The sequence below is a fragment of the Carassius carassius genome, chromosome 12 (assembly GCF_963082965.1).
Source record: "Carassius carassius chromosome 12, fCarCar2.1, whole genome shotgun sequence".
Taxonomy (NCBI): Eukaryota; Metazoa; Chordata; class Actinopteri; order Cypriniformes; family Cyprinidae; genus Carassius; species Carassius carassius.
In genome coordinates, this window is record NC_081766.1 from 15,481,266 (window position 1) to 15,508,244 (window position 26,979).

Sequence of the window (26,979 nt, forward strand, 5' to 3'; positions counted from 1 at the left end):
AAACTGTGTCCACAATATGTGGCGGTGGCACCTAATTACTCACCAGCACTGAATTGTCAGAAATTTGCTATCTGTGCACGCAGCATCCAATCATGTAGTCCACTTTCAGGCACAATAATAGGCCTAATGTCATTAATGTTCCTCTCAGTTGTCATGGTTCTTTCAGTTGATTGCTTTCTCCTATTACGTACGAGTCAGTCCAAAATGAGGCAGAATGTGTTACAGCTCTCCAATTTTCAAACCTGTCCTGTACGTGTGCGATATGAATTACACCAGTATCCATTCTGTTAAAGAATCACGGTTGTCACAAACATAGATTGGTCAGACCATCTAGCCTGGAAATTTTCAGCCGGTGACATCTTGCACTGAAACTGCGATACTGATATATTTACCCTTGGAAAAACAAACTATCATACAAGCAGCATGGCCTAAAAGCAAATAGTTATTACCGGGAAGACGACATAGTCAGAATGTGGTTACAGAAAGGGCACAAGCCCTAAGAGCAAAGTGCAAGAAATACAAACCACATATAGATGACTGTTTAGCTGATGTATTAAATGGTAAATGCGATGCAGTCTGTTATGGAAATGATTAACAAATTTATTTATATTAGTTATTGCATATTTAATTGTAAATGCTCATTCATGCTCATTCTCATAGAGTATTTATAATCTCACTTAAAATTATGTTAGTTGTTAGTTTATTTTTATATGTTAGACAAGTCATTAAGACAAACTGTTATAGAATTTACCAGTTATTTTTATAATTCATTGTGCATGCTAAATTTCTTATCGGCATTGAAAAATCCAGGGTCTTTTATATCCAAGTGCAAAAAAAATTAAAGATAAAAAAAAGTATGTTTTAATCAACAGCCTTTAACCTTTGCTCTTTGTTTGCCCTTGGCATATACAGTGTCTTTTAATGCGAAGAATTTTCCAGTTGCCACTCACAGGTTTTGTTTATTTTTGGTCACAGAGCGTTGGGATTTTCAGTTGAATTGCTGCGCTTGTTAATGTCAATAAATGTCATTATCGATTATTTCCATTGATATATACTTTTTTCTTTCCTTGCCGTGTGGGGCCTGAACTGTAATATCAACAAAGAAGCAGAATCAAATGTCAGAGTTTGTTGTGATTGCAATCAAGATGACTTCTTGTGACCTTTTGAAATGGAAGCATTGTTACCTTGATTGTAAAATCCTGTCTTTAAGGCTTCTTCTACAAAGCAAGGGTTAGAGGCATAAAACAACACAATGAATTACGACCTAAGCCAGGAACGGTTCCATTTAGATACCTTCATGTAAATCCCAGCCGTAAGTCTGGGGGTTAAACAACCATGTCACAGTTTGTCTGGAACACAAGTCTTGTGTTTACCAAGGTAAAGGTGCCATACTTACAAGATATTGAGAGTCTGAGGATCAGTTAATGGCATTTTCAAGTTGTAAAAGGGCCTTCAGGGTAGAACACGCAATAAATATCAACTATGGTATGAGAAACAGTCTTTGACTTTGACTGCCTCTGCAAACTCTGTTAGCACAGTGTTTGTGATTTGCGTATTTGACGGCCGTGGAAGTGACAAGTAAACAAGCACGCACATAAACGCGCGAGCACAAAACAACCAGACTTGGAGACATTTGCATTGCAATGGGAGCTGCATTCCAGGGCTCAATCACAATGCTGAAGGGAGACTGCTGTCTCACAGGCTCCCGCGGAGCTCTTTACACAGGCCGTAAAACTGTGGTTCCCACGGCTTCTCCTGTGCCTCATGAGAGGAACCCTAAACAAACACCCCACAATGCTGTTATGGGATTACAGGGAAACCTTTCCAGCTCCATTGTAAATGCTAGGGCCACACTGACACAAGGTTAACAGGTGTTTTGTGTTATATATTTGAACAGTCTGCACAAATCGAGAAAGCAAGGGCAAGCTGCAGTCTATCATGCGACGCTCTCATGAGCAAATGAATGGCATGCAGCTAAATGGGGATTTGAGGAACATTTGATTTTAGCAGGTTTGGCTAAATTGCTTTAATTCACCACACAGTGCGGGCTGCTCCAGGCAGTTTGTGTGGCAAAAGCAAATGCTTTCACCATCATTATGGCTGACCAGGAAAAGCAGATTCGAAGTCAGTGGCACAACATTGCTTCCAGATCACATTATGGCCTCTCTCGTTACGTAATTAAGAGGACCCATCTGGTACGGGCAGCACTCCCTGACACTAATTGTGTTGGTGTGCACATGGCCGTCCCATTGAGCAAAAAAAGACCTCCAACATTTGAAACCATTATCTCCTGCTGTTCAGATTAAGGCACACATGTTGCCGGGGAGATTATGAGGGACGCTTGTATCTTGTAGGGTCGAGGCTTGAGGATTAAGTCTGTGGTTCGGTAACCACATTGGTTTGGTACTTCCAGCAATCTAGTCACATGTTGGGTGTGCTGTGTCTTAACAAGTGACTCTTTATGTGTAGAGACTTTATGTATAGAGATAATCGGTTTTGACCGATACTTATACTTTTCATACTTTTTAACTTAATCATATAGGAGTTCTTTAACAATGGATCTATTTGGCAAGAATAGCACCCATCAAATTTTTTCAAATAACAGCCATTCACTCTTCAAGTTACAAATGTGTAGCTTAAATATTTGTCAATAATTACAACAATTATAGTGAAAAATATCAATAAAAAATTATATAAAATATAAATGTATAATAATAAATCTAAATATTAAAATGTATTATAATCTTTTTAAACAATTATTATCACCAATAAATAAAAAATAATATATATATATATATATATATATATATATATATATATATATATATATATAATAGCAAATTTCTATTTTATTATATTAATATCATTAATGATAATAATAACAATAATAGTGCATATGTTGCTATTGTAGTTTATTTGTGTCAAATAAAACAATAATTTGCATTTAGTTTTGAATTTCAGTTATTGGATACTTTATTCTTAACATTAAAATAATCCCTCACTATTGATCATAAAAACATTATATTAATCGATTGTGTTCTGTTATATGATACTCCAGTACTTTTGGTTGCGTCAGCTGCAAAAACAGCACAGTATTATACCTTCTCATCACCGATTTATTCCACATCTTAGCCTTCTTGCTGTCAGGTAAGTGTGTTATTGCATTTAAACCTCAAGTGATGTGTATAAATAGCCCTGGCAAAATGTAGGGTAGGTCAGAGTTGGGAAAAAATGGATGTCTAAAATGAATAAATCAATCATCGCTTACAGCCAAGCTAAAGCGTTGCAGGAAAAGTGATACCTTAGCTTTCGAAAACCCAGCTGTCTAGACAGCCCTTTTCCCCCCAAACAGACAAATCAATATATATTGATTACCCACAATGCCCTCGGGAATGACACGGATACGCTGCTTGGCAGGCAAGTGCACCCGAACGGACCGAAGAGGAGCTTGATTCTGTTCAAGTGTGCCACCCTGACTGAATTTGTGTTCACCTGATCTCGACTTTGCCTCTCAAGCACTGTTGCTCAGTGGTAGGAAGAGAACCCACAATCAAACATGGCACATGTCTCCTACCATTTGCTCGAGCGAGATGAGTACTAGCTGGAGAGTTTTCTCTTAGTGTTTTCACTAAGATGTGATGTAGCCAGAAGCTACACGAAAATTTCTTAGCGGAGGCAAAAAAATAAATAAGTGCTTTGCACAGCTCCAAAATTCAAACATTTATGCCATCGCTACCTTGAGCCGCTATATCATGTACCTTGGCTATGCAAACAAGAATGACCTATTTAAGAGCTATGGCGTCTAGTCTTTCTAGTTAATGGGTGGTGGTCCGGTGCCTTATTCATTTTAATAGAGAGCCCGAAGACAGTGTTGGCATTAGCTAGCTCTGTTTCTCTCTGCTCTGCTGGTCTGTGTTCCTGCAGCAAGACTTGTTACCTGTCGGCTCCCTCCTCGATGCCCGTGGCTGACATTCTCCTTCTCTCTCTCCTAATTGCCCCTGTGGGACTTATCAGGGCTGCTGTGGCTGTCTGCAGTGTGGCAGAGCTTTCAGCGAGGGCCACTCTCGAGGACCGGCCTCTCTCTTTCTTTCTTTTCCCCGTTTCGTGCCGCCTGGCTGACTCCCCAAGTCCTCCACAGGTGTCGCCGGTCTTCCTCTTCCTCCCTCACCTGTCAGCACCCACCTTGCTCACATTCCCGAAGGGCTTCTGGGGGGATTGTGTCTTTGAAAGGAAAACAAAAACAAAAAAAAATAGGACATCTGATGTCTCAAGGTCAGACTGGTATGTTAAATTGCCTGATCTGAAAATAAAAAGCAGATAACATTCAGCCAGACTTAAGTGAGGTGCTGTTGAGGTTAATTTGTTTTGTCTGTGTTTTGGATAGCAGACGACTGTGGCCCTATTTATGGCAGGCACCCTGTGAGTTAATTACTTTATCGTTGCATTGATTGAAACATGAAAAATGTAAACATGCTAGTGTATCAGAGTCAGTTTAAAGGTGTTGTGTGTAATTTATTCTACGGTATGTAGGTTGATTTCTCTGAAACTCTGTGGCCTGTGGTGCTTTCAAAACATTGGGTGTCTTAGCTTCTACACCAGCCTGACACATCAACAGTGGCTCAACCAGAGGTGTTTGGGGCAGTTTGGACAGGACTTTTGACCAATTGCTGACAGGTAGAATTTTTAGGAAAACTGTCATTATTTTTGCAGTTCAATTTTAGTGATGCCTAGTGAAAACGAAATGACACACTGCACCTTTAAGGTAATTGTGAAGTTCGCCAAATCTGTTATATTAAACAAATAATGTTATTTTTGAGATTGATCATGTTCATGTTAATGATACTAAAATGATAATGTTAATAAAATAACCAGTGGGTACTAACATAACAAAGTGTTCTAAACACTTGCATGTTTCCTTCTTTTTTTCCCTGGTGTTGTTCATTTTGGGGGTCACACTTGTGTTATTCGAATTCAAAAGTGACTGAACACCTGAAATGTAACCTTTTTTATTTTAATTTTTTCAGTAAAATCAATGTAATATATTTTTTTTCAATATTTTGTTTTGAGAGAATTTCATGGTAGTAATTAATATTTATGTTATAATTATGATTGTTTTCCCCCATTCCATTACTTTTCAATTAAGGCAGTGTTTCACGTTAAAACAGAGACAAAGCCTTTAAAATGCAATTTTTGAAGGCAAATTAGGGACATCTGGTTGGAGTTAAATAAGAAAAACATATTTTAGCCACTAGATTCCTATATAGCACTAAATGAAAAGGCTTATAAATTATCTATTTGTTTTTAAACATAAATGCTTATTTTTATTAAGTTGCGGATTGGGATTTATATTTAGACATTCTCAAAGACAACTTTTTGTAAAAATTTTAGATTTTTTTTTTAATTATTATTATTATAAAAAATGTCAATTTTTCATTTTACTAGTCACAAGTGAACACAGAGAAAGACATTTTATTACACATAAAAATCGAGAAAAAATGAAATAAAATAAAACAATGTCTTCTGGCTCAATTTTGCCAAATTGTTACAGCCACACCAGTTCATTTGTGTGTGTGTGTGTGTGCGCGTGTCGCTGAATTATTGATTTAATTTCATGCATTTGTAAAAACATGCTTTGTGAAGTGTCTATTTTGTACTCAATATTTTTGAGTGTCACCCCTTCACTGCTGTGCACTTTTTGTGGAAGTATTTCCCATCCATTCCAATGGTGTGTCCATTTCTTTCTTTCTTTCTTTCTTTCTTTCTTTCTTTCTTTTTTGTGGTCACATAACAGCTACCATAAAAAGTCAGTGTTTCATACCATTCTGATGAAGTAGCGATTTTTAAAAGCTCAAAATATATTTTTGTTTCATCTAAAATGACTAAACAACACCAGAGGGTTAAAATATACATAAAAAATAAGTCTTATTTTTAGCATTTATTTTCACCATTCTGTGTCATGCAAAGCATGCTTAAAAATGTAAGTTGTTCCAATGCAAACAAGTAAATGATGACAGATTTAGAATTTTTGTCTAAATTATCCTTTTAAGGTACTCAATCATGACATAAATAGTATAAGACTGACATAAAGAGTCTGCAGAGTCTGTAGATCCGCATGTGCCAAAATGACACAACAGTGAGCGTGTAAAATGAAGTGCTGTGTGAAACCATAGTGTCCCATTGAGTTCTCCTAGGTTTGTGCTTATATTTAAGGAAAGCAGGGGAATTTTCATCCTGCACTATCCATCTCCCTCTCAGCAGGATGGACTTGTAAATGAACAAGCAGACATTTTGTGCTGGAAACTGTGTCTGTTCACTCTGACACACCATGTAACAAAACCGCTTTAGATCCAGCTGAGTTCCCCCGGCAGGACTGTGTCAAGGGATTTGCCAGGTCACAGAGCTGAGCAAAATGGCTGCCTGAGTTTGACTAATGTGCTCCAGGAGGCCGCTCTCATTGCCCAAGAGTTTTGGGTGGCTGAAATTCATTAAAGAGTAGAATCCATAAACTACAGTTGTTTGACATAACAGGGCCCACATTTCCCATCCCGCTTTCCTGTTTGTACTGAAATACACAGATAAAATCATGTGCACACCTATATTTATATATACGTAGAGCTCCCATGACAATTTCTAGCTCATTGACTTTGACAGCAAATCAATATTCTGCGCTATCTATTGTTAGCTAATTCAATTAGTCCAATTGATAAAGCAGAACATAATGGAGCTAATGGAAAGTGCTATTAGGGGAATAGCGGCATCATTTAAGTCACGCACGGAACTACGAAAGTCAATTTGGCATTGCAATTGTGCATTTCCATCTGAATTGCTGGCCCTCAACCGTCGCTCTTCCCGGATGAAGAGCGATGTTGACCTGATGCATTTTTACACTGACGAAGGGAGTGAGCGAATGTCGCAAGCAATATTGTAAATAAAACAAAATAATACAGAGGTACTTAAATGCGATTCATTGAGAAGCCTTCATCTCCCCTTCAGCACTTTGTACAATCGCATTTGCTTCAATTCAATTTATTTATTTAAATGGGACAGTGCATATTCATGAACTTACAATCAAAGTTGAACGTAAATACGCCGGATTTAGCACAATGCTAATTTCCATCCGTAGACCCAAACATAAACAAATACAAACCAAAAAACAAACAAACAATATACATATCAACAAATATACATATATAGCTAAATAAAAAATAAAAGTTCCTATACCTTATTTTGTACTTATTGTAATATTAATTTAAAATGCATAAATGCCTGTACATAGACATCTCAAAGTGCTTATTATAAATATATAAATAAAACTACCTATCAAATTTTACCTGCATACTTAATGATTACATTTTTGATTATTATTCAGCCATCTTTTAAGATGTTTCTTAAATGAAACAAAAGTGGGGCTCTCTCTAATTACCGTTGGTATACTATTCCAATTTGTGCAGCCTGTAATAGAGAGGACATTTTGTGCAAACGAAGATTTTCTAAATAGTACTTCACAATCTCCCCGGGTAAATGATCTAGTCTTCATCTCGCTATTTCTCTTTTTGATAAAATCGCCCAGGGGTGGTGGGGCGATTCCATTCATAGATTTATAAATAAGACAGCTATTTTTAAAAAATTTTAAGATTTTCAAAATTTAGTAGTTGATACTTCTCAAGAATTAGACAAAGGTGAAACGACTGTGGGTTTTAATCCAATAACTCCAGCAAAAGACCAAACTGTGAAGCAGTATTCAATATGGGAAAAAATAATACAATGGAGATATGATTTAGCAGCCTCGGTTGTAATGTAAGATCTGATTTGTTTGTAATTTTGTAGATTAAATTTTATGGTATTAGATACCTTTTGTATGTGTTTTTTAAAAGTGAGGTTTGAATCTAGTATAACCCCAAGATACTTGAACTGGGCTACCAACTCCAGTTCCTCCCCTCCCAAAAACACAGAAGATCTACTTCTTGTTGGTAGTTGTTCAATGAGTGTATTACAGTCAGTTTTTAAAATATTTGGCTTCACAGGTTTTTTTTTTTGTAAAAATCATCACAACGGTCTTTTTAGTATTAAGAGTGAGACAAATTTGATTTAGCCAGTTTTGAACTTTAGTTAGTGAATTTGTAAGGTTTGTAGCTATTATCTTTTCATCTTTGCCATGTATAAAGATCACAGCGTCGTCCACATACATCTGCACATTACAGTCAGGACAAGCAGCTGGAAGATCATTAATGTACATTGAGAACAATAGAGGTCCGAGAATTGAGCCCTGCGGAACTCCAACATGATTGCTAATGGAAGGAGATTTAACCCCATCTATATTAACACATTGTGTTCTGTTTGATAAATATGATTGAAACCATGATATAGCATCTGTAGAAAAGTTAAAATGTGTGAGTTTGGTCAGAAGTACTTGATGGTTGACTGTATCAAAAGCCTTTTTAAGGTCTAAAAATACAGCTCCTACACAAGGACTCTTATCCAATAAATACTTGATCTGTTCAATCAGAAAGCAATTCGCTGACTAAGTGGAATGATTGGGCCGGAAACAGAACTGCATACGATGCAGTGGGTTAAAACCTTTATCCAGATGTTCAATAAGTTGTTTTGCTATCCACTTTTCAGCCACTTATTGGCAGGATGCTAATTGGCCGGTAGTTGGCGACCTGTGTTTTTGATCCTGATTTAAAGATGGGTGTAATAATGGCCTCTTTCCAAGTTGCCAGAACTGCCCTTTGATTGATTGATTGATTAACCATAAGAGTAATAGGTTGTACCAAGGCATCGTTATGAGTTTTTAAAAAGTTATTGTCAATACCATGGACATCCACAGCTTTGGAGTTCCTGAGCGCAGCAATGATCTTTATTACCTCTGCCTCTGTTATGTTTTGTATCTGAAAGATGGGCTGATCTTCATTTAATAGTCGAGGTAAAATATTAGAAGGAACAATGGAACTTGTTATTTCAGATATACTGTCTATAAAATAATTATTAAAAGTGTTTGCCACGATCGTAGGATCTCTAATCAGGGCATTGTCCACGGCTAACTCAATGGCTTTAATTTCCTTTTTATTATGTTTACCTAATAATTTATTTAAAATTTGCCATGTTTTTTTTCCCATTACCTCTTGTATTTTCTATAATGGAGACAAAAAAGTCTGCTTTAGCTTTTCTTAAAGTTTGTGTAACTTTATTACGTGCATGTGTGAATTTTTCCCTGTCAGTGGACAAACCAGATTTCAGATATTGTTTAAGCAGCACATCTCTAATTTTTAATACATTTTTACAGGTTTGATTTAACCATGGTAAATTATTTCTCTTCTTAGCCCCTCCACTCCCCCTACAGGTGAAGGAGGACATTACCTCTTTAAGCTTGTTGATAAAAGAGTTACAACTGCTTTCTATATTATTTGAGCATAATATTTCCTCCCAATCAACCACTTTCAAGGCTGTATTGAGATTCTGTGTTTGATTCTTAGGTATAACATTTAATTTAACATCGGAGGAATGAAGAGCACTATTTAATTTTAGATGCCTCTTTTTTGAAAGCTTCCTAGAAAATAAAATCATGTTATGGTCTGATAAACCAGTAAAAAAATTAAAAGTCTTAATAATTCGATTTGGCTTATTGCTGAACAGAAGGTCTATTATTGTCTGGGAGTTATTTGTTATTCTAGTTGTCGATATAGGCATATTAGAATAAAAGACATTTCATTTGATAGAGTGATTTCCACACCGACACAACCAAATGTAATATCAATTGACCATTCTAGCTGTTTACAAGTCCAGGTATTTCTAACATAAAGCAATACTCCGCCACCTTTGCCTTTCTCCCTGTCCTTTCTAAACACATGATACCCAGGCATACCTACCAGGGCTTCAGCTGATGTTGGTTTCAACCAAGTTTCAGATAATCCTAAACAATCAATATTTGAATCACCTAGGATGTGCTCTAGTTGTTCACGCTTATTTCCGAGACTTCTAACATTTAAATGTCCACATAGCAGTCCCTTAGGTTTATAGGTAGAGTCCCAGATTGTTCTCGATTGATTGAGAGTCTGGAATATTTTAGATCTGCTATGTTTTTTTAATACAGGGTTTCTGAATTTTACCTTTGTGCAGTCATTGATGTTTGAGTATTCGCTGCATACCGCTAATGGAGATAGCCTTGGGATTTGCAATCTGCTTGATAAAGTGTGAGAGGGAGCGAGGGCAGGCGTTCAGTCGCAGACAAAGCTGTAGATTGATGTAGAAACAGGAAACGTGCTGATTGCTGATTATTATGTGGTGGCAGGATGCTTTTGTCTATGAGACTGTCATTCCAGCAGGTCAGTTCTGAGCCAGAAGGCTATCGTGACCACGCATGCTGATAAAACCCAACACACATTGGTTGTTAGAATTTTTTGAGGGGCAGCTGAATTCAATAGCACCGCAAGTGTTTAGATCTTTTAAGCAGGGCATTTAGAGAGCATGCGTATTGATTAATTGATTACAGATTTGTGAGAGCTCACCCATTGGCCTGCGCTGCAGTATTTTAAGAGTCGTAGGTTAATGGCTAAGTGAAAAAAAGGCCTTTCTGCCTTTTATAGTGACGGCTGCAGCACTTTGAATGGCCTATGGTTTTATACTTCATAAATGTGGGATGCTAATTATATACATATCAGAGCCTCGGCCACAAAACTTGCAGTGGAATTGGTGTCTTATGGAGAATGTTTCAAAGATATATTTAATAAGAGGATGGCTGTCGTTTGGTACAGGAGCTCTAGTTGCCTTTAATTAGGAAGAGAAGCATTGCCAGCAGCCTTGGGATAACACTCTGAGACTTCACCCAATAGCTGATTGTTTTTCAATTTCTTTTTCTCTCTTATTACAGGTAGTGGCTCGCTGGCAGCAGGAAGGACTATGAGGGTGGCTTCCACCTGCACTGCAGAGCTCTGTAACTTTGGCAGATAGGATCATTATCCCACTGTAAGACACCATAAGAGCAGAAAAGATGAGGACTTGGATTGTACTTCTTCTGTGGGCGTGTGCACAACAGAGTGTGAATGCAGTTGCCCTTTCAGGAGGGCCAGTTCGAAGAAAAACCAAAGAAATTGAAGGACGGCAAGACAAAGAGTTGCTCAGACGTTCAAAAAGAGGGTGGATGTGGAGACAGTTTTTTCTGCAGGAGGAATACACAGGAACGGAGCACCAGTACATTGGCAAGGTATGAGATTGTGTTTCTTTTCCAGGGTATAAACATGGTGTGAGCAATGCTGGAGTAATGTTGATGGAGTCGATTGCAGAGGTAGATCTGTATTCATCACTCCTTCTGATTCTGTCTTTTGAGGTTAATAAACAGAGAATGATCAAAAACTGTGCCTATTTCATATGTAGGGATCTCCAGTGTAGAGCCTGCTGGATTTGAGATAAGGAGCAGGGTGAAATCTGACCTCCCTGGTACCTCACACTTCATCTAAAGCTCAGAGCTGCTGAGGATCAAAGATTAGAATAAAATATTGCAGCCTGATACTGTTACTTATAGCAGAAGATCTCAAACTCTGGCCCTGAGTTGGTAGGCAACAGTACCTAAAATTTGCAATACTAAAAAATATAAGGTAATCAGTTTAACCTGTTAATTCTTTCAAATATTCTATAAAAAAAAATAATAATCGACTGTGTAAACAGAACAAGAGGGCACAAGAAGCATCACATAAGTGAAAAAAACAGACACAATATTTAATATGTATATGATTGCACTAGTATAAAAAATCTGACAAAAACATATCAGTTGATCGTAATTTTCATTTTAAGGCTAAAATTATTGTACAACAGGGGTGGGCAATATATCTAACGATATGATCATGTGCATCTAGTCAGTAAATCTGGTTCCGTGATTACAGCTAAATCACCTTTAAATGACCTGCTTTTAAATGGAGCTGCATTTAATAGACAGAGCCGTAGATCACTGACAAGCTACGCAATATCGCGTTCTTTATCGAAAGTAATGAACTTTGATATTGCGTAGCTTGTCAGTGATCTACGGCTCTGTCTATTAAATGCTGCTCCATTTAAAAGCAGGTCATGGCGATTTAGCTGTAATCACGGAACCAGATTTACTGATTAGATGCACAAGATCATATCGTTAGATATGTCGCCCAGCCCTAGTGTACAATATGAAAATTTGATATTAATAAGAATGCATTTAATTGTCATTAAATTATTTATTTTATTGTAGATTAGATGATGGCAAATGTAATATAAATTTGCATTTCACAATAAATATCTAATATCAACATACCAAAATAAAAGTAATGGACAATAACCAATATAGTACAGATATATTATGCATCCCTAAATATACTCTAAAGTTCAAAATGTTTAGGGTAGGTAAAATCCTTATTTTTAAATAAATGAATACTTATACTCATCGAGGACACATTAAACTGACAAAAAGTGACTTATTAGTAAAGACATGTTACAAAAGATTTTAAATTTCAAATGCTCTTCTTTTGTTCTCTCTAAAATCACATTTCCCCAATAATATTAAGCAGCACAACTTTTCTACATTGTTAATAAAAAAATGGATATAATTTGAGCACCAAATTTGCATATTAGAATGATTGGTCTCTAAAGGATAAAAACTGCATTTTTTTATTATTATTTTTTTATTGATACTAAACATGGGTTTGAATACTTTACAATGTTCATTATTAAAGTTTTAATTGAATTGTAAAATGTGTATATTTACAACAATAGAGCCTGAAATCCTTATATGTTTTATTCTAAATGCTGTTCTGCCTAAGGCCTGTGAAGGAACTGATAAAAGATTTTACAGGAATATTGATATTAATCAAAATACGGCACTGTCTTTTGTACACAGTCCTTAAGCTTACACTCCAGTGAGGAAAATTTATTAGGTGGTATTTGATCAAAGGTGCTTCTTGGCCTGAAAAGTCTGAGAACCACTGACTTGGAGACTCGAAAGCTTTGCAAAGGATCACCAACCACTGGATTATTCATGTGGGATGTTGTAAGCGCAGAATTCACAAAGCTCTCATTGTTGCTATGGACATTATGTGTCTGGATCATGTAGCAGTCAATGTGGAGTAGAAGCAGCTATTTCTCAAATGTTCAGATGGAAAATCATGAAGAGCAAAAGAGCCATTGTGTTTCATTGGTCTTAAGTATTTTACTACCCTATTTTATTGTAACAAAGCAGCTTATTCAAGTGGAAAGAAATGTCAAATCATTCACTCACTCCTCTATCAGATGTCATTGTCCAAGCTAATCACATCACACCTTCAGCTCTGAAGTGTGATGTTCCTATCAATCAATTCAGTCATTTCTTCTAATAGTCGATGTCACAAATTCAAAACGGTTAGACACATCTTTAAAAGACAAGAAGCTGAAAAGTTTGATTTGCCTTATGAATATCAGAGAAAAGTGGTTGCACCGACAGCATCACTGTTAGTAACAGACGTGCATTCACCTTGATTGCACATTCAGTACTTTCATCTGATATGCCATCAGAATGCAATTCCACATGGACTCATTTTCACATATTTACCATGGAGTACCTGTCTATTACCACATTCCCCTGTAGTATTTCTTCATTGTTTTATTCCTTCAAAATCAGCGGATGTTGAATGCATTCAGAATATTGAATGCCATACATATTCATGAGCCCTATCAACAGCAGAATGAGCGGAGGTGCTAATGAAATGCTTGAATTGCTTCCTCTCAACAGCTTCACTCAGATATGGATAGAGGAGACGGCACGGTGATGTACGTTCTCACAGGTGAAGGTGCGGGGACGATCTTTGTGATAGATGCCAACTCAGGAGATCTGCATGCTACCAAGAGCCTGGACAGAGAGGAGAAGCCTTTCTATGCGCTCCGAGCCCAGGCTGTCAACAAGAAGACCGGCATCCCACTGGAGCCAGAGACCGAGTTTATTGTGAAACTGCATGACATCAATGACAATGAGCCCAAGTTTGACAAGGAGGTTTATACAGCATCTGTACCTGAAAGGTCACACATCGGTAAGATTCGGCAGCTTCAAATACAAGCTTTGAAAGTTTTGTGAGCCCACATGAATTATAGTATATAAATACTCCAGAAGTAATACAAAACAATCTATTTCAGTGGTTCCCAACCTTTTTCAACTCGCGGCCCACACATCCAAACATATATGTTTGCGCGGCCCCCTGCAAAAAAAATAAATAATAATAACTGACCCCGCTATTGTACGGTTAATAACTTAGTACTCAGAAGCTAGATTGTTAACTGTATTTATTGAATGAACTAGGGCTGTGCGATATGGGGAAAAAATCGCGAAATCGCGATTTCTTTGATCAATTTTGATATTTTGATTTTAATCACAATTTTGACGCACACATATATGCTTTACAGTCATAAATGCATTCAGGATGAATTTGAAACATATTTCCAAAAGAAAACCAATTAGAGCTTTATCAAAAAGTTGTAACGTCTCTAGAACAGACATAAGTCAAAATAATCACTAAAGGTGTAACAACATTTATAGACTTATGGCAAAAAAATAAATAAAATATAAATATATACAGTTATGTGTGCGGTGCAGAAGCAGCAGAGAGAGTGCATTATTGTAACGCGAAAGCACATTAAAATAATGCACGAGAGCGAATCTCTCCGCTCGCACGCAGATTTCCTTTTGCTCTGTCACAAAACCAGACGAGATTGCTCAGATACACGCTGCTCTCACCCGGAGAGAGTGTGCGCACTTAAAACGTTTCTCATCACACTTAAACTGCGTCCTGTGCACTCACAACTCTCTCTATGCTCATGTGCTAGATATTAATTTTCGCACATTTTTATTTAAAGCCTTTTACCTCGTGCAGTTTGAACGCTCTGATCTGTTAACATGGGCTCGGAAAAAAGGCGCATCACAGACAGTGTGTGAACCTGGAGTTAGGCATATGCCCAGTCTGTTCTGTTCTCGCAGTAGGCGCTGCATTCTGATTGGATCAGATAGCATAATGCGGGAGGTCAGAGCCGCGGAAAATCTTGCTATAAAGCGATTTAGAAATCGCGCAGGCTCAAATCGTTATTTTATGATGATTTCTATTAATCGCACAGCCCTAGAATGAACTGGCAATGAACAGAAAATAACTCGGACTGGCACCGCTCAGCAAAACGGGAAAACCAGATCCAGGCAGAGCTCAGCAGCGGGTAGACAGTCAGCGGAGCAAGCAGTCAGGGAACATGTTGAATTTGTTGTTCTGTAGCATATGCAGCAAAAATATCTAAGATAAATTGGCGGTTTATTCTTAAACCAATCAGCGAGCTCCAATAGTGGAAGCATAGTTACAGTTTTATATTTATTTTTTGTTATTTAATTATATATATGAAATATATTATTATTTATTTTATTAGTAATTGGCGGCCCACCTACAATACCATCAGTGGGCCGCGGCCCACAGGTTGAAAACCACTGATCTATTTCTTAATATAGTAGTACAAAACAATATTGTATCATCGTACTTTAATATGTATACCATCATTTTAAGGAATAACAGAGTCCAAAGTAATACTAGTAGAGTCCATACAGTTCAATTAGTTGTGACTGGCGTTTTTAAAGTTTTAAAAAGGATGTAAATTTGGTCATTTTAGTTATTACTCACTGATAATCTTACCCTGGAAAACTGTTAAATGCTGCAACTGGATTACTGAATCAGTGAGTTGAGCTTGAAAACCAAATCAATCAGATTCATCAATGAATAATATACGTTTTGCACAATTTTGGATCAGTTTATCTTTGTAATCTTTTTGTAGCTTGAAAGTTTCAGTCCGAATTCTGTAGACATGGACAAGAGTAACAAGCACTTTCATATTTCCTCCTTTTGTTTTCCACTGAAGAACGAAAGTCATAACAAACATTATATTAGTGGCTACATAGTGACAGATTTTTCGGGTTTATAGGTGAACCCCTCCTTGAACTGATTTCTTGTTTTTCAGGCACCTTTGTCACTCAAGTTACCGCCCAGGATGCAGATGATGAAATGTTTGGCTACAGTGCAAAGCTGGCCTACAGCATCAGCCAGGGTCATCCATACTTCTCAGTAGAGCCAAATACAGGTCAGTCCTGCTGAACTGTTATGTCATAGACAGAGATGCCGAGATGAACAGAGAGATGCTGAGAGAGTGTGTGTATCTGTATAATTTGATATGGTGCAAGGGTTGTACTGCGGCTCTGTCGTTCAAGCATTTCAGCCGAGCAAATTCACCCAGCGAGTTTAATCATTGCTAATGTGTGCCCTGGAACATTTCCCACAGAGGTCTTTATTTAAACAAAAGAGAAATAGAAACACAAAAGCTCCCATGGCAGATTAGTGTCCAGCTTAACACTGATATGCTTTAGCCCAGATGGGACACGAACGATGATGTCCATGAGCACACAAAATCCTAAGATCGAAAAAAGGGATATTCATTAGAGGTGGGGGTTAATCTGGGAACATTTGTGCCATTCAAAGAAGCAGCAGGGCCTGGGTTCTTCTCTACATGATAGATTTGCCTTTTTTGGGTCTGACCGAGACATCAGGCGTATTCACGTTCAAAGTCAACGTGAATCACTGTTTGATGGACGTTTTACTTCTGTAATGTGACATAACAGGAATTTCAATGAGAAAAAAACTAATTTAGAATGGGACTGAGGGCGTTTCAAACCAGAGAGTGAGATTAATAACAATCCTGCAATCATATAAAAATATATTTGGGTGTTGTTTAAACAGTAGCTTGCATTTTTCTAGTAAAAAAAAAAAACTTGAAATAATGTGCAATGATCACAAACATTTAAAATAATAATAAAAAAATTTAAATGTGTGTGTGTGGGGGGGTCATATAAATGTAATTAATAATATAAATATAATTTAATATGTCTGCATTTATTTATGCCTAATTAAGGATTATGATTGCATGTCGTTTTAAAATGGAATTTTGCTTTTTTTTTATGTTAACTTTTCATACTTGTACATTGTCTTGTATGAAATTGTATTTCTTGCTGTGAGAAAATTACATATTTTTATGACTTTTATTTTGGTTCAAAACTGTCAAGCACGTCCAACGATGTCTTACTCTGAAATTGTTTGGTTTAGCTTGTAAAATAACGCTTTTAATAATCCAAGGTCTTGTTTCTTCAGAAGCCGCAGCGATCAACCCGCTCTCAGTAAGCAGCTGCTGCGTATAATAATCTCTGCGGCATAATGTCAATCTCAATGCATGTACACAATTAGTTCTGCACTGTTCAAACACTACCAAGACTCAGCTGCCACTGCGATCTAGTGTCGTCCATCTCCTGAAGTAAAGAACTAGGCTGGATCGGATGTCAAAGAATAAAAATAAACCATCTTCCCCTCAGGTATAATCCGGACAGCTTTGGGACCTTCCGATATGGACAGAGAGCAGAGGGAGCACTACCAGGTGGTGATCGAAGCCAAGGACATGGCCGGCCAGAAGGGGGGCTTAACAGGCTCCACCACAGTAAACATTAGCCTCACCGATGTCAACGATAACCCCCCTCGTTTCACGCAGAGTAAGCATGCATTCACAAGATAGAAAAATATTTGTCAATGCATAAATATCATCGGTCGGATATTTGCATAAAACATCTGTTCCATAATTCTAAAGCTTCTTGATAGGATTCATGCAAATAACAAGAAATACAATGCAGAAACTTAAAAAAACAAAGACGGATACACTTTTTTTTATCTTGTGTTTTATGTGAAGGAAAATGGTTAGTGGCAAAGCTTACGCAACTGCGTGAGGTCTGTGTGTTAATCCTGATTAAATGGACAGGGTGGACTCAGCTCACTTACTCTTTTGTGTTTCTCTTAATATAATCTATTCTTTTAGCCTGCATGCAAATAGAAAATGCTTGGAATTTCTGTCATGTTAATAAGAGAAAAGCAGGGTATGAGCACAAAGCGGATTTATAGCAGGCAGCACAATATCTGTCACGTTCGCCATTTATTACAGTAAAAGGTAACACCAAGACTATGCTTTAAAAAACACTTTAATTGGCTACAGTGTTATATGCAGGGATCAGATTTTTGAATGTAATTTGTCAAGTGCGATTTGTTCCTCCGAACCCTTCTTTTGGTTTCACGATAGTTGGCGTTTATATTATAGATCTTCTCTCAAGAAAACAAAAAAAGAAGACTCTTGAGAAATCGTAGTTTTAAGCACAACCTGACGTTAACATTATGTTCCCCAGGTATATATCAGTTCAGCGTTCCAGAACTCACCAAGGTAGGATCATCAGTTGGCAGGATCAGGGCTGTGGATGCCGACATCGGCAGAAATGCGGAGATGGACTACACAGTTGTTGGCGGAGATGGTCTAGATGTGTTCGACATCAGCACTGACAGAAACACCCAAGAAGGCATACTTAGTCTTAAGAAGGTACAGAGGATTTTTCATTTCTCATGTAAGTTTGAAAAGCTTTTTGTTTTTGTTTTTTTTTTGTTTTTTTTCATTTCTTTTTTAATTAAATGTGTTCAACTGGATGGTTTGTGAATAAAATGCAGGTTTTTGTACTGAACATTTGACCCTGAGGGGGTTGTTTATTCCTGTGGATATGTTTACGTTGCAGCCTCTGGACTATGAAAAGAAGAAATCGTACATGCTTCAGATCCAGGTCCAAAACACACATCCAGACCCACACTTTCTGAGCTTGGACGCTAAGGACATGGCGACCGTCAGGGTCAGTGTTGAGGATGTGGATGAGCCCCCTCAGTTTGAGAAAATCAGCTATATTTTGGAGGTGAAAGAGGACGCGGCTGTGGGCACCGTGATAGGATCGGTCAGCGCAGTGGATCCTGACATACGCCGCAGTCCGGTCAAGTAAGGGCTTTGCGTTAATATCATCCCACATTGTCTCCATCATTTTAATTTATAAGATCTGTGTAAATCTCTTTAAATGCACATTTACCAACACACAACAGCTTGTGACAGTAGCTTGAAGCCTTTTAAACATCTGCCCATTTCTTCCTGTAACCTTTTGATAATCGCAAAACCCTGATTAATCTGTATGAAGCTAGGGCGATATGAGGTTAGATGGACTGCTTCCTCAAAGCGTGCTTATTAAATTCTCATTTAATTCAAGAGGTCCTTCAATTGCGGCATTTTTATGAGATAATTGTAATAAACTACAATTATGAGAATAAATGAGGATATTATCACTGTCCAATGCGCCCTAATGATAAGGCTGATGCAGAAGGCTCAGGAGGACTATAAATGGATGTTTTTCTTTTCTTTTCCTCCGGAGACCACAGTAAATAAGAATGGAGAATGGAAGCACAATTAAAAAGCCCTCTGCAGCACAGAACAGGACTTCAGGGCTGGTAATTATCAGGGACATCAGAAGCACGAGCAAGACTGTCGCTCGAAACATCAGGAGGCTAATTAGGAAATTGGACAATCCCACTGATTGATTGCATTTGAAAGAGCAATATTGTGATCTTCTGGCGAAAGATGAATAAATGGGAACTGGGCATGTGTGGGCTCAGGGCATGCAGTTATAGCTGTGGTGTGCATCAAGCCTTTTCAAGTGTCTCCCGTTCTAAAAGATCAGTCTTGTTAATGTTTTTGCAAACCTGTGTTGGGGAAATTGTTTTGCCGAGTTACAAGCTAATTAGAATTTCAAGTGGTCAAACTAGTCAGTGCACCCTTTAAAAATGTTACCAAAAAAAAGTAGTTACTGTAGCGGCACTACAAGCAACTGACTTAAAGAAGCTCACTACATGAAGTCTTCTTAAGGTGCAGTATCTTTTGAAATAAATGACCTAATAATATATAAATATCTGAATAAATAATCTAATAATAAAAAAAGACCTAAACTGCCACAATGATTTTTGCAAATGGACTCAAGTAAGCGAATCACTTTGATCTATATGTACCATCATAAGCAAACTAAATTTCTAGAAAAAAAAAAATATTTTCAGAAAGGTGGCAAAGTTTAGCAGTTTGGGTCTGATTATTCTTTCCTGCAAAGACTTAACAACTATGAAAAGATTTCAGTTTTTTGTATCAGAATTTTTAATGATTTTCACGTTCCATTTTCTCTGAACATAAACGAGACAAACCTGTTTATCACAGGTCATGTCTTAATTTAAAACACCCAATTTCATTCAAAATTTGTAGTAACAATGTTTTTCCTTGTGACACATGACATGTTCTGTCATGCTAAAAGGCAAGTTAAAAGTAGTTAACCTGTACCAGTTCACACTATTGAAAACATATTGCTGAGAGTTGAGCTAAATGGTATGAATTACAGGTACTCCATTGATCGGCACACAGATGTGGACCGTATCTTTGGTGTCTATGCTGGGAATGGATCTATATTCCTGCAGAGGCATCTGGATCGGGAGGAATTAGCTCGGCACAACATCTCAGTGATTGCAACAGAGTTCAGTAAGTAATTCCACACGGCTCACAGACGCAGTTCATTTGGAATGAATTTAGACTGATAAGCTCAAGTCATCCAGCATTAAATTTCTCCAATAAGATTTACGCATTTACATTTACCATGACAGCTTATATTGACTAAATATATTAGTTTACTTTTTTAAATTAGAAATCCAGTTTCCTCCTGTGTCTCCAATAGTGTGAGTTATTATCCTCTCAAGCAGTCAACCATCATCTGCCACATCTTTTTAAGGGCACTTAGACAACCCTGAACAGACCAGCCGAATGCCTGTGTACATCCGTGTACTGGACGTCAATGATAACCCCCCCATGTTGGCATCCTTCTACGAGACCTTTGTCTGTGAAAACGCCAAAGCCGGTCAGGTAAAGAGCATTTTAGTATATGTTTTCCATTTTATCTGCCACATTGTCAATTTCTATGTAAGATAAGGGGTCGGGGGGGTCCACTTCTCCTGTCCAGCCAGTGAGTGGATGTGTCGATTTAAAGCAGGGGCATCTGTTAAACAGTGTGTGACCTCTACAGAATTCACACCTCCAGAGCGAGATAGAGATCAGTGATGAGCATTTCTCCTTCATGGATTAGACGGCAGAGCCTTTTTCTGTCAGACTTGATGAGATTATATGTCATGGTGGATGACAGGGGCTGTCACATATCACAGGCACTTCATAATAACTGTCCACCTCTCCTCCATTTCCTGACTCTTCCTGTTTCCCTCGTTGTCCGTCATCACCCACCTCACTGACCCACCCACCTCAGCTTGTGTGCCACGGTTATTAGTTTTAGTTATTACTATTATTAGTTATTACTGGGTACAAAAAGACAGTTTTTTAAAAACATACTAGAGTAGAGTAAAGCCAATAAAAATAAATAATTTTTAAAAGTTTGAAAAATGTACATATAAAAAAACAAAAAACAAATATATATATATGGAAAATGAATGGATGGATGATAATAATCTAATATCTATTCTCTAAAAAAGTGTATTTTTTTTACAGAAACAAGCACATATGCTTTCAACTACATATACTAATATATATTTATACTTTTTATATAAGTATCATACAGTATTATAGTATAGAGCAGGGGTTGGCAACCTACGGCACGCGTGCCAACAGTGGCACGCAGAGGGATAATCGCTGGCACGCAAGCAATAAGGAAAACTGTATAATGACGTACAGTTTGATGTAATAACTTCTCATAGTCACACAGCCTGTTAGGAGCTACAAATACTATTAAAGTGTGAGAATTAACTTGCATGGATGCACGTGCAAACACTGCACATACTAGGTGCTTCAGATCAAAGCCTCGGTCTAACAGCACTCATCAATGTCAAAATCACTGAGATGGCCAATCAGATCAAAGTAGGCGGGGTTTACTGTTCACAGAAGCAGAGCGCGAAGCGTCAGTTTAACGTTAAAGAGAGTGAGGTAAGATGAAGCTGCAAATCAATTAACATTAGTCAACTTTTAATAATACGTTTTACCATAGAAATGTTAAATGACCTAAAGCTATATCCAGCGATGAAAAATTTTCTGAAATATGGCCATTTTGAGAGAAAGAAAGTGGGGGGGGGGGTAAATTGTCTCTCTCTGCAGACAATGAAGCGATTTTGCCCCTTTGTTGTTGAGAAATATAATGTAGCGATTCAGTATCGATTAATAAAAGTAGCGTGACAACACTCATAGGTTTATGAGCTTCTGAATGCTACTTTTTGCACAGCACGATCTCAGATCTCTGTGTGCGAGTGGTGTGTGTTGTGTGTGTGTGTGTGTCTGTGTGTGCACGTTCATCAATTAAAGCAGTGCATTAACGTTGATTAAACGTTAAAAAAACTTTTTTTATCGTATAATAAAAAATTGTGTATGTACCGTTTAAATACAGAATTATATCGGGGTGTGGGGGGGGGGGGGTGTGCACACTTGGCACAGTGGTTAACCATAAAAATAAAAAATGGCACGTCATGCCGAAAAGGTTGCTGATCCCTGGTATAGAGGTTTGCAAACGCATCGGCACGCTCAGTTGCATTTTTGTTTTCCTGATAACAGTGAAAAGAAGTGACAATGCTCTGTCATTTTAGGCCATACAGTAAGAGAAACACATGATTAAACAATCTGTGTCTACCATTTAAAGGCAGGTTAGGTAAAAAAATGTATAAAAACCTTTTTTTCCAAATTTGTTTAAACTTTATTTATATATCAATACATAATTAAAATGTAAGTACTCTGAAAAAGAAAGTATAAAAATCGAGTGTCTGTAGACCTCTCACGACTGTTTTAAAGACAGCTCATTATTTCCATTCACTCCACCCCCTCCCTTCTGGGCTCCTTCCAAAGCCTCTACTACGGCTCGCTAAGTAATGTTATGTTAGCTATATTACGCAGCTACGTGTGCTAATGACACATGCTTCATGAAAAAATAAACAAAAAAATATGTATGATCAAAATACAAAAAGAAAGATTTACCTGTCCAGCAGAAATAAAGCCATCAAGGAGTCACTTTTCAGCCCCTTGAGTTCCCTCAGTTCTCGCCATCGCTGGAAAGCCACGCCGATATTAACTCGCGTTTTATTTCTTTGTTTATCCAAAGACTTTTTGTTCATTGCCTTTTCTTGTACTGTTATGGTCTTCCTTTTTTTGCCTGGTTTGCCTTCACTAACTGCATTGGCCGGTACTGTGAATTTTGCTTGCTGTTTCTCTGCCGTTGTTTTGGTATTCCTAGGATCCGTGCCTCTTGAATTCCTCAAATCAAACGTGCGCTTGCAAGTGGGCAGGTCATGTGTGGCAAAAGGGTGGTTGCCATGGTTGCGAGAGAGTGACAGTCGCCTAAGCCAATCCTATGTTTCGTCCCGAAATGGAAATAATGAGCTGTGTTTAATACAGATTAAACGGTCTAGAGTCACTCGATTTTTATACTCTTTTTATCAGAGTACTTACATTTTAATTATGCATTGATATATATAGAAAGTTTAAACAAATTTGGAAGAAAGTTGTTTATACATTTACTACCTACCCTGCCTTTAAGTACATACAGGTAAAAGAGAGTTACAAAACAGCAGACTTGTGTAGCAGTGCTGTTATTTGCATGATGAAACTAAACATATATTAATTATTATGGTGTTTTTTTAACTGTATTTAAGCGACAGCAGTGTGAGATAAGGCTAGGATTTTGGTTTCTTATCAGCAGTTATATTCTAACAGACTGCAGTAAAACCCAGAAGAAAGGTGAGCCAGCCAGCAACACAAGAAATCTGGCCAGTACTTGAGCCTGGCAGAGAAAAAACACAAAGTACACAATGGATGATTACATTTTTGTCACAGCGTGTTGCCAGTGCACCCTTGAGAGGTGCATTTAAACTTAAATTGCCCTTGGTGACAACTAAAGATAACCATAAGCCTCTATCACTGAGCCAACATCTTTCCTCACTGTAAACATGCTTGTAGTGTTTACATGTAAACGCTTGTAAGGTCTGGAAGATGACATTGTGAATGGGCCATTCCTGTTATGCAGTACCTTTCTAGCTCTGTACCTTAAATTATATATATATATATATATATATATATATATACATACATTACTTTTTTCAAGTAATATTATACAGAATTTTGTGATGGTCAAGCTCATACATTTAAATTGTATTTTAAATAGTAACAACGCAATTTGCATAATGTCAAGAGAATTTGACTGGATGGATCGTGACTGGATGGAAATACAGAGCAAAAGTTAGCTAAAGGGAGACCAGGATGGAAATGAAAAACAAAAAAAAACAATATCCCTAGAAAGCATGTATTTATTGAAAAATTTTCATTCAAGAAAAATATTAATAATTATAATTGGAAAATTTATAATTGTGTTTTTTTATTTATTTATGTTTAGGTTGTGTTTTCACCATCATACAGTATAAATAAAATGTTATAAACAGTCAACAAACCCCTCTATATACACTTCAGAATAGAAATAATATTTGGTCTATGTAAGTGCTGAACTAGAGATTTATGGCTCAGTGCAGGAGAAAAATCCAATTTTGAGAAAATGGCTTTTTAAATATATGTTATGTAAAATTCTGAAATGTGAAATCTACGTATACTGTACAAATAGATAAAGTGCATAAAAGACACACTTAAAAATGTATTTTGGATGTTTTCTTTACACTAGAATGAATGAATGAATGAATCCCTTCTTTATGAAAAGCTCAAAATCTATCAAATTGACCAATGCATGAAAATCAAAAGCAATTTGTAAAGTATGTTCCTTAAATTTTGTTGAATATGTGTTGTCATCATGACCTTCTTTGTCTCAGAAAATCCAGACAATAAGCGCAGTGGATCCAGATGACCCAGTCGGTGGACATCGCTTTTTGTTCTCCTTAGCACCAGAGAGCTCAGTGCGCGCAAACTTCTCTGTCCGAGATAATGGAGGTGGGTGCCCTCTCACATTGTCTGGCCTTCTAGCTAGCTCACTGTCTCTCTTCATGACAACACAGACCGATCAAACAGGAGAAATATTTAGGATACATGGCCTCTCCACGTCTAGCTGTTTAAATTGGGGCAGCTCTTTCTGCAGTAGCCATAACATGAGGTCAGTCTGGGCCTGCTGTGGTCTGCAGAGTGGGCAGATCCTTCGTTTCTTAATGAACTAAGCACTCAACTCTCCACAGATAACACAGCTGGGATCTTCACACGACGCACCGGATTTGGCCGAATGCACAAGAGCACCCATCTAATTTCTGTGGTAATCTCAGATGGACACGATCCCAGGCAGACCAGCACGGGCACGCTCACAATTCGGGTGTGCACGTGCAACCGAGATGGCAACATGGTGATGTGCAATGCAGAGGCTCTGACAAGCTCCGCGGGGCTCAGCACAGGGGCGCTGGTGGCCATCCTGCTCTGCCTCCTCATCCTGCTCTGTAAGTCTCCTTCACTGCTCTCTTTTGACTTTAACAATCAGATCACTTCTACATCCATCTGTCTGATGGCCACTTCCTCCATCTGTCTGTCTGCTGTGAATCTGACTGTTCATCTTTCAAGCCATTTGTTAGTGAGACTTTACAGTTCATTTTCCCACCTGTCTTCTTGTCAGTTAGCGCTTTTGTCTGCACTGCCATTTGATTAATTACGATTCCAGTGGTCTGAAGTGTGTATGCCTGATCTGCATGCAAAATAATTTGCAATTATGTGGAAAAAAAAGAAAACAAAGAAAAACTGTTTCTGACATGCTCAGATGGCTGAACTGATAAAACTCACTTGTTGGTTATTTAATCAGGAAACGTGGTAACAAGGGCTAGATTTCAGTTAAACTCACATTAATCCAGTTTTGATTTAATTCAACAAAACAGGAATATCACATCTGAGTTTTATTACTTAAATTGAATAACATGTTTTTTTCATAATTATTTGATAAATAGAACGTTCAGAACTGCATTTAATGAATATAAATATTTTGTAACATTATAAATGTTCTGTCATTTTGGTCAATTTAATGTGTCCTTTGCTGCATACAAGCATTCATTTCTATTTATATATATATATATATCATTATTTGAGTTTGGGCAAAGTGAAATTAAGTTGCCAAAAATGGTAATATCGTATTTTAGGTGAGATAACAGATAACAGATGAGATAACATTGATAACTGAAACAAATATGTTTTTTATCTTTAATGGAAAGACACCTCAGGTGAATAGGATTGTAACTAAACTATTAACTAATAAATATCATCGTACTTCCCCAGTTGATTACATTTATATTTGCAGACGTTTTGTATTAGGCCTACAATTTTTCTGAAACTATATTATATATATATATCGTCTCAAGGTTAGGTATGTAACCCTAGTTCCTTGAAGGAACGAGACGCTGCGTCGAAACGCTTTTGGGGAACGTCCCTGATGAGACCGACTCTGAATATCATGTGGAATCAGTCCATCGGAAAGGCGTGACGTCACGGGCGGGGTGACGTAGCGACCAGGAAGCTATAAAAGCACGTGCCGTGCAGCTGGCTTCAGCTTCGAGTAGGGAAGCAAGCGCCGGCAGGGGTGCCGGGAGTATGGCTCTGCGACGCAGCGTCTCGTTCCTTCAAGGAACTAGGGTTACATACGTAACCTTGAGACGTTCCTTTTCAGGAACTCGAGCTGCGTCGAAACGCTTTTGGGGAACGATGTGCCCACGCTGCCAGACTTCCAAATCCCTGCCTAGTGTGTAGTCAAAAGAGCACAGCTAAGACGAGAGAACAGAAGAGCCCGGCGTGGCTCGCATGTCAAGATCGTAAAATCGGACAAATGTGGAGGGCGTGGACCACCCCGCAGCGTTGCAGATGTCCAAGAGGGACACACCTGCTGAAAAGGCCTTGGAGGCTGCCATACTCCGAGTAGAGTGAGCCTTGGCCCCCAAAGGAGGGGGAAGACCAGAGGACTCATAGGAGACGTTGATAGCCTCGACTATCCAACGACTAAGGGTCTGCTTGGTGGCAGGAGAACCCTTGTTAGAAGGACCGTAGCAAACAAGCAATTGGTCTGATTTTCTCCACAGGGCAGCTCTGTGG

The 26,979-nt window shown here is 37.9% G+C and overlaps 1 protein-coding gene across 1 annotated transcript in view; it reads left to right on the forward strand.

The window, feature by feature from the left end:
* LOC132154899 (cadherin-6-like) overlaps positions 1-26,979 on the forward strand; it is a 43,700-nt gene that overhangs the window by 10,179 nt on the left and 6,542 nt on the right. The window contains exons 2-11 of the mRNA XM_059563623.1: positions 10,871-11,203; positions 13,727-14,021; positions 15,976-16,095; positions 17,375-17,548; positions 18,230-18,417; positions 18,608-18,858; positions 20,291-20,427; positions 20,675-20,805; positions 24,741-24,858; positions 25,098-25,349. Of these exons, the coding sequence (XP_059419606.1) occupies positions 10,991-11,203; positions 13,727-14,021; positions 15,976-16,095; positions 17,375-17,548; positions 18,230-18,417; positions 18,608-18,858; positions 20,291-20,427; positions 20,675-20,805; positions 24,741-24,858; positions 25,098-25,349 (1,879 nt within the window). The 5' untranslated portion in view covers positions 10,871-10,990. The remainder of the gene's footprint in view (positions 1-10,870; positions 11,204-13,726; positions 14,022-15,975; positions 16,096-17,374; positions 17,549-18,229; positions 18,418-18,607; positions 18,859-20,290; positions 20,428-20,674; positions 20,806-24,740; positions 24,859-25,097; positions 25,350-26,979) is intronic.